We start from the raw sequence: 9,350 nt of genomic DNA, 5'->3' as shown, positions 1-9,350 counted from the left end.
CTGTCTCAAAAAAAAAAAAAAAAAAAAATTCAAATCGAATAATTTGAACCTAGCAAAAATAAAAAATAAGCATAGTGTAAATGATATAAAACTTTCACATGGCTAGGCACAGTGGTTCACGCCTGTAATCCCAGCACTTTGCCAGGTAAAGGTGACAGGACTGCTTGAGACCAGAATTTTAAGACCAGCCTAGGCAACACAGAAAGGCCTATCTCTCAAATATAAAAAATTAAAAAATTAGCTGGGTGTGGTGGCATGCACCTGTAGTCCAAGCTACTCAGGAGGCTGAGGCAGGAGGACAAGTATCACTTGAACCCAGTAATTCAAGGTTAAAGTTAGGATGGGGCCACTGCAATCCAGGCTGGGCAAGGAGTGAGACCTTATCTCAAAAAAACAAATGAACAAACAAAAAGCCTTTCATGTATTAATCAAATAAAATGTGCTTTTAAAAAGAAAACTGTAAATATAGAATAAATACATTTTTAAAAAATACAAGAAAAATGTCTAATATCATTTGAAATCAACACATCATTTTATTTGGCAAATAAGAGTACTGTTTTATAGGTTACAACAATCCTTCAGGTTTCAAAAAAGCAAGAGTTGTTGCCAAGGCTTTTTTTTTTTTTTTTGAGACAAGAGTTTTACTCTGTTGCTCAGCCTAGAGGGCCATGGTGGCAGCCTAGCTCACAGCAATCTCAAAGGCTGGGCTCAAGTGATCCTCCTGCTTTAGCCTCCCAGGTAGCTGGGACTATAGGTGCCTGCTGCAATGCCTGCCTAATTTTTCTCTTTTGAGTAGAAAAGAGAGGGGATCTTCCTCTTGCTCAGGCTGGTCTGGAAATCCTGAACTCAAGGGATGCTCTTGCCTCAGCCTGCCAGAGTGACAGGATCATAGGCACGAGTCACTGCACTCAGCCTCCAATTTTTTTTTTTTTATAATTTGAAAGCAACTTTAAAATTAAATTTAAAATTTTTGTCATAAAAGTATCAAAACGTATAGATAATGAAAACCATCTATATTCACAACACCTAGAAAAACCACTGTGTTTAGTCTATGTCCTTTCAGAATTTTTCTTTCTGCTTATTTCCTGTATGGATTAATATATATAAAACTGTGTACAAAAAAATGAATTTATGTGTCTATCAACCTGGTTTTGTTACCTAACTTGTAACATTGTCACTGTACATCTTTATCAACATGTTCAATTATTTTCTTTCTTTCTTTTTCGAGACAGAGCTGCAAGCTATCACCTTGGGTAGAGAGCTGTGACATCACAGCTCACAGCAACCTCAAACTCTTGGGTTTAAGCAATTCTCTTGTCTCAGCCTCCCGAGTAGCTGGGGATTACAGGCACCTGCCACAACGCCTGGCTATTTTTTGGTTGTAGTTGTCATTGTTGTTCGGTAGGCCTCAGGCTGGCTTCAAACCTACCAACTCTGGTGTATGTGGCCTTAGCTGCTTGAGCTACAGATGCCACCACTAATTATTTTCTTCAAAGAGATTCTTGACTGCATAATTGCAAGATCAATATATTTGACATTTTGTCACGCATACTAATGACTCTCCCACTAACACTGCATAAAAGCACTTGGTAACCTGTATCTTTATAAACTCCAGATTTATTAATCTTTATAGTTTCTGCCAATCTGAAAGGCAATTTTAACTCATATTTCATAGACTATTAGAGATTGAAGTTTTAAAATACATTTGTCATTCATTTTAAATTCTACTGTTATGACATCTGATGGCTCACATCCTTCTGCACATTTCTATAGTAATCTTTTTCTTATTCTTGTTAATTTGTTCTGACTTCACATATCAGGACTATTAAGACTTTTTCATTTATTCTGCAAATATTCCTTACTAATTTGTCTTTCATCTTTAAAATTTGCTTTGGTTAAGTTTTTACCTTTGTATGATCTTTTCTCTATAGTTAACTATAATAGTTCCTTGGTTTGGTATTAGGCTTAAAAGATTCTTCCATATCTCCAATAGTAAGATTATTCATTAAAATTTATTCTATTACTTTCTGTGGTCTTTAAAAATTATTTAAATCCTAATCCATCTGGAATTTGTTTTACTATAAGTAATGGAAAGGGACCTAACTTCTCTTTCTCTGAAATAACAAAACAATTTTATCAATATTTTTTACTCAATAGTTTGCACTTAGGTGAAACATCTTTTATTATGTAACAAATTTTCTAAATGCTTAGATGTTATACAGGACAGTACAGAGACTGTTCTGGAACACAGACCTGTGTAACTCTCTTCTACCTTTCAAGTTCTATGCTGTACGTTTCTCTTTTGCTGGTATTTGTAAAATAAAATTATAGAGGAAGATAGGTTGCAACACGGTTAAAATAGGAATGGATTAATAAATGTAATTAAATGATAAAAATGTAGTCTGAATCCAATAAAAGTTTTAGGCAAAAAGAGAAAAGACATTAAAATCAAAGTTATTAAAATCAGAAAACTATTTGAAATTTTATATTTGTATTAGAATTTGATGCAATTTCTCATCTCAAAAAATTATCTTTAAAATTGTGAAAATACTTTAAAAGGCAAAAAACAGCATGTAAAAATTAAGTTACTTTTATTATGGAGTACTGGCAAAGATAAAATTCATTAATGTATTTATTTCCTTTAAAATTCAGAACTTAAATATACTAAATAGTGCACTTAATTACAAGAGGTTTCTAATGGGGCTACACTGTGATATTTTATCATGTTGCACTTAGGTTTTTTTTTTTTTTACAGATTTGATATTGTATTTTAATCTACAAAAGAAAAATTCAAAACCATCAAATAATTATACCAACTTCAAAGATGAAAAAAAACAATTACCTATTCCAACATGTGCTTCTTGTATCATGCTTACATCATTAGCACCATCACCAACAGCCAACGTTATAGGCTTTTCAGGTGAGATTTTTATCAGTCTTATTACCTGAAAGACAGCAATGAATTAGTTCTTTATACATAATTGTGTAAAAAATAACTGCACTGAATTGAACTGTTAGACAAAATATTTTTCTCAAAATTTTTTTTTATTTAATATAGAGGAAATATAATTTTTACCTGTAATAAAGTTAACAAATTAAAGAAAAATCAGATTAAATTCAATGGAATCAAAAGAAAGGTCTCTTTGGAATTCTTGAATACAGTTTTACAAAGAACCTAGCTAGGCAGTTTTAGTCTCCAAAGACTGGAGTACATTAGTTATACTACAGGCACCGTAGCAAAATCCTATGTAGCCAAAACCGTTCTGAAGGAGTAATTTATTAGACCTAGATATGAAACAGTTGGTATATAGATATGCATTGCAAAAGATATTTACGAAAAATATAATCTAAGATCTCAAATTCCAAATTTGGAACTGCAAAAATGTTTATATATGCTTTTCATGGAATCACAGGTAGCTGAAATTTAAACACTTCCTTCACATTATAAGTTAAGTGGCTTTTCAACTTTTTACTAATGTTCTACTTCTCACTTTTAACAAAGAAATCACCATTTTATAAGAATGAAAGAATAAATACAGATCATTAGAACCATCTGAAGGCGCAGATGAATGGAAGTCTCCTCGGCTCTTTTGCTAGGTAACTAACTTATGTAACGTGGTTATTATAGTTTAAATTTGTATTTCAGCAAAACTACAAATATGCTACCCATGACAGGCTTTCTAAGTCATTATAAATAGTTGAAACTTTAATGTTCACTCTGAGAATTCCAATTTTACACACTTAAAATTCATTAATACAAGAAGTGACTAACTCCAAGTAAAACTCCAAATGTGAGGTATTAACCTTAAAGAACATTTTTAGAAGTATATATCTTTATCAGGCTTTTTATAAAATATACATACTTTTGCTTTCTGCAATGGTGCCATACGACAGCATAATACAGCTGAACAATTTCTGCAAACTTCCATAAATAGTTTTTCATGCTCCCTGAGTGCAAGAGATAGGCTGGTCCCATCCACTACTAGCCCATGCTGAATCACATGATCTTCTGTAATTCTAAGAGAGAAAGTAATAATATCCTCTGTAAGACATTTTGAAGCTGTGTTACTTATACTAATATAAAAAGATTCCTACTGAAAGATTGATCGTTCACCCACAGACCCTTCTGTTAAAAGTCTGATGTTAGCAATCAAACACAGTCATATTACCTAATGAGATTAAGATTAAGCAGAACCGAGTGTCACTGATACAGACTGAACAGATGATATTCAATTTTGCAATGAACTGATATGTAGATACAGTAATTATATTTTTAAAAATATGAAGTGTAAGATATACTCTCATGATATTCTTCCAAACTGCATGAAAAGTCTTTTTACAAAAACAAAAACATTAAGCAAATTCTACTAATTTGAAAAAATTAAATGAAATCAAGAATGTTCAGGAAAATCCATGAGCTAGATTCATCATGTATGAATAGGAAAGACAAAGTGGAAGGAATGGGTACCATCTTTTGATATTGGCCTAGATGATGGACTGTGACACCAGACATTACTACTGTGGAACACGGGTGCCCTTCTTGGGGGTGTGTGCTACACGCGTGCTGCTCAAAGCACAAGCTGACTACTGCCAGCTGGGCAAACTACTTATTGCTGGGAAGCGATAAGGACTGTGCACTAGTATGTAAATCAACCAAATCACTAAATACACTATTTTATTCAACTGTTTTTTTCCTCGACCCCCTTTGGTAGTAAGACTTTCTTGATGAAGAAAGTCACACATAGGTCTATATTCTGGTGCAAGCTCCTTTCTGTTGTGGAAAGTGACAGCTGTCACAAGGAATGCCCTGCAAGTTCACACTCTATACCCTACTACTGAGACAGGCCTTCATTTTCAAATTAGAAGTGAGAAGTCCATTAAATGAGCAATAAACTATAAAAGTTAAACATATATTGATAGATTTTAGTCTCGTAATAGAAATTTTTTTCACCAAGTTAAAGTGGTGTCTTTCATGCCTAATCACTCTTGTGTGGCAACTAATTCAGTTTACATCACAAAAATTATTTATTTGTTTATTTATTTAAGACAGAGTCTCAGTTTGTTGTCCCATGCTAGAGTGCTATGGCCTAATAGCTCGCAGCAACCTCAAACTCCTGGGATCAGGTGATCCTCTTGCCTCAGCCTCTCAAATAGCTGGGACTACAGGCACCCTCCACAACACCTGGCTAATTTTTCTATTTTTAATAGAGATGGGATCTTGCTCTTACTAGTGCTGGTCTCAAACTCCTAAGCTGAAGCAATCCATCTGTCTTGGCCTCCCAGAGTGTGAGGAGGACAGGTGTGAGACACCCGCCTAGCCCTTACAAAACTTTAAAAATTGATTTTTCTCTCCTTTATTGAGCCTCCCATATCTGAAACCAACACCTATGTTGACTACATTTTTCTTTTCTACTGTCCAAACTTTAGCAGCCTGTTCCAGCTGCTGGAACAATGTCTTCCTGCATGCCCTAAGCATAGGGTGACCAGATTTTAATATTTGTAAAGCGGGACAAGATGGCTGGTGGGGGGAACGCAGCAGGGCAGGTCCTGACAACAGTGCAAACTTTGATAAGCAGTTCTCGATAATCACTTCTCAACAATTACTTGTAATTATTACAGTTTAACATTATAAAATTAATAAAAATAATATAAAACTCATATTCTGGCGAAATAGCCACATAGCAGCCAAAAACCGTATATTCCCTTCCTGTTCTCCTGCCCGTTCAGTGCATTCTTTCCAAAAATCGGGACTTTTTAAAAATACCATGGGATGTGGGACAAATTGTTCAAAAGCGGGATGTCTGGTCACCCAACCTAAGCAGTGCCAGGGCAGCATGCCTCAGAAGTGACAGCAGCCAAGACTGGAACCTATGAGTCTTCTAGGGAATCTATAAGGCACACAACATTAGGTTTTCCTCTGGATAGCCTTCATAAATCATCAGATTATAATCTCACTATCCAAAGGCTAATTGTATACATATTTTTGAGATAGGATCTTGCTCTCCTGCCCAGGCTGGAGAACAGTGGCATGATTATAGCTCACAGGCTGCACCAATCTTCTTGCTTCAGCTTCCTGATTAGCTGGAACCATAGACATATGCCACTATGCCTGGCTAATTTTTTTTTTTTTTTTTTTTTAGTAGAGATGGAGTCTTGTTGTCTAGGCAGTTTTTAAATTTTGGGGTTCACACCATCCTCCCACCTCAGCTTCTCAGAATGCTGGGTTATAGGTATGAGCCACTGTACTGAGCCTATGGAATAATGTTTAAGCAGTATAGAAAAGTACCTACATTTCTGGTATACAGTAGGTAGCATTTGCTCATCTCTGCAGTCTCCTGTCTCATAATCTCTCTCCACGGCCTCTGCTACCCAACCCCGTTTATGGCCCACTCTACTATTAATTGCTTTGTTAAGCTTCTCTCCCCACTCTGGAAATGAGCACACACTGCTCCCTTTGCTTCTTGGTTTCACTCTCTATGCAGTTAACATTTCGTATCTCAGGAGGCAACAAAGTTGTCTATTCTTTCCAGCTCTCCCTGATATGTCTGGTCTAGGCTAAACTTCTCTGTTCTGTCCTACAACTTCTGTTCTTGCCTAATTCAGTTCTAACAGGTCTATGACAGTGTATTTACTTCTTTTTCTTACACACTGTACACATCTGGGAAATAAACAACACACCTTGTATAACTTTGTGTTCCAAATGCCTAAAGAGGAGACATGTTTGTGAAGGAACAGATATACTATGTATAAACTAAAGCTTTCAAAAGTATAAAATTCTTTTTCTACACAAGATTTTTGAGATTTTTAGAATAGATATTACTTGCAGTTCTATGAATCAAAATCCTATTGACCTAACAGTTATTTTAGAAATTTTCCACCAAAAAGATATAGTATCTCCAAAATACAGTATAAATTTCACATAGCAAGTGCTATGGTTTGAATGTACTGTCTCCCCCCAAATTCATGCTGAAACAATCTCTACTGTGGTGGTATTAGGAGGTGGGGGACTTTGGGAAGTGATTAAGTCACAAAAGCTCTGCCTTCGTGAATGGACTAATACCCTGATATAAGAGGCTTCAGAGAGAGTGCACTCTCTTGACCTTAATCTTTTCCCTCACAAGAAGACACAGCAACCTTCCCCTTGGGAGGATGCAACAAGGGCCTATCTTACAGCACGGAGATGATTCCCACTACACAGCCTTCTGGTGCCTTGATCTTGGCACTCCCAGCCTCCAGAGCTGGGAAAAACAAATTTCTGTTTTTCATAAATTACCCAGTCTTAGGGATTTTGTTATAGCTGTACAAGTGGACTAAGCTAAGATTCTTCAATTTCTTTTTCTTTCTTTTTTTTTTAGAGACAGAGTCTCACTTTATCTCCCTTAGTGGTGGCATCACACAGCTCACAGTAACCTCCATCTCCTGGGCTTAGGCGATTCTCTTGCCTCAGCCTCCCGAGTAGCTGGGACTACAGCCACCTGCCACAACACCCGGCTATTTTTTGTTGCAGATTGGCCAGAGCCAGGTTCAAACCCACCACTCTCAGTATATAGGGCAGATGCCCTAAGCACTGATCCACAGGTACTGCCCTGGTCTTCAATTTCTAATATAGCTTTTATACAGAAAGGGAATGAATAGTACCAATGATCATAACATATTCATTAAAATCACATATATAAAAGACTTAAATAAAATATGCTAAAGTATAATCATTTTTAGATGACTTTTATTTCATTACTACTATGTATATTGTCTTTATAATTTTCAGTACTTTTAAGTAGACATTACTTCTGTAATCAGAAAAAAATATTTAAAAGCTTATATAAGGGAAATAGTTAATTAAGCAATTAATTTTCACATTTTAGGAAGTTCTCCTTGACATTATGGTATTAAAATGTTTAAGCATTGGGCCAGCACATGGGAGGCTGCAGCAGGTGGATTGCCTGAGTTCACAAGGTTTGAGATCAGCCTGAGCCAGAGACCTCACTTAACCTAGAGACCTCACCTCTAAAAATAGCAAGGTGCTGTGGTAGGCACCTGCAGTCCCAGCTACTTGGGAGGCTGAGGCAAGAGAAATTGTTTAAGCCCTGGAGTTTGAAGTTGCTGTGAGCTATGATGCCACAGCACTCTACCAAGGGTGACAAAGTGTGACTCTGTCTCAAAAAATAAAAAAATGTTAAGCATTCACAATGATGTTGACACTGCTCTCATTATTACTGACATCAATCACCTTTTCACACTCAAGCAAAGAACTTTCTGACAACTGCACTGTCTTCTTTTTGTGGGGGAGGGGGAACAGTAGTCCATTACTACCCTGGGTAGAGTGCCATGACATTGCAGCTCACAGCAAACTCTTGGCCTTGAGCAATCCTCTTGCCTCAGCCTCCCGAGCAGCTGGGAATACAGGCAAATTGCACTGTCTTTTAAAAACATCTCTTAAATAAGCTTTTCTTAGATTAAATCTAAAGCTTAGTAACACATCAATGCCTGCATAACAAATATAAATAAAGGCTGAATATATATTAATAACCATGGTGTTACTATGTTTGTGTTTGTTTTTCTGGGTTTGTATCACCATATTACAAATGACAGGAACCTGCATAAGACCCAATTATGTCTACATGCAAGCAGCTCTGATGCTCACAACGAAGCCCTTCTTAATTTAGTGTGAAAAATCAGACTGTGTTGGGGCACCATTTGCATCCGAATGGGACATAAATTTGATCTGCCTGTATAAAAGGGATTTATGAAAACAACAGAATTTAGAGCATAAATTCTTATGAAATAGTCTTTGAACAGTAAAATGCAGGTTAATATCACAGTTTAGTCATGCAAAGCAGCTCAACTGTTGGCAAATGTTTTCTGTAAAGAGCCAGAGAGTAAACATTTCAATTTTAAACCTTGTAGACCAAGAGGAAAAATTCAGGATGTTATATAAGTGCTTATAATGAGAAAAGAAATTTCAACAATATTTTTATTGACTAAGTTAAAAATGTAGTACGAATTGAGAATTTTTTAATAGAGAGTAATATAATGAGAAAAATGAGAATCTTTTCTTGTTGGGGGGGGAGGATACTATTTTGCTCCACTGGAGTTCAAATTTAATATTCCCTACCATCAAAATTAATTACAAATGTTCATCTGGTAATAGCTATCTGTAATGAATTTGCAATTCATCATTGAAAATGTTTTTTCAAACAGGTAGCACAGCTAAAATATCACTGAATAAAGATAATAGTTTGCCATCTAATTCAATAATAAAATAATCCCTACTCCATAGTGTCTTAAAAGTATGATATTAAAAGTCTATTTATCTTGGGCGGTGCCTGTGGCTCAGTGAGTAGGGTGCCAGC

The 9,350-nt window shown here is 35.8% G+C and overlaps 1 protein-coding gene across 1 annotated transcript in view; it reads right to left on the bottom strand.

Annotated features, from left to right (window-relative positions):
- ATP11B (ATPase phospholipid transporting 11B (putative)) overlaps positions 1-9,350 on the bottom strand; it is a 122,190-nt gene that overhangs the window by 35,882 nt on the left and 76,958 nt on the right. Inside the window, exons 19-20 of the mRNA XM_023519262.1 lie at positions 3,864-4,017; positions 2,843-2,945 (exon numbers count right to left, since the gene is read on the bottom strand). Of these exons, the coding sequence (XP_023375030.1) occupies positions 2,843-2,945; positions 3,864-4,017 (257 nt within the window). The remainder of the gene's footprint in view (positions 1-2,842; positions 2,946-3,863; positions 4,018-9,350) is intronic.

This window comes from Otolemur garnettii, unplaced genomic scaffold (assembly GCF_000181295.1).
Source record: "Otolemur garnettii isolate 467f Iridium unplaced genomic scaffold, OtoGar3 scaffold00166, whole genome shotgun sequence".
Lineage (NCBI taxonomy): Eukaryota > Metazoa > Chordata > Mammalia > Primates > Galagidae > Otolemur > Otolemur garnettii.
This window is presented reverse-complemented; position numbering and strand designations above follow the sequence as displayed.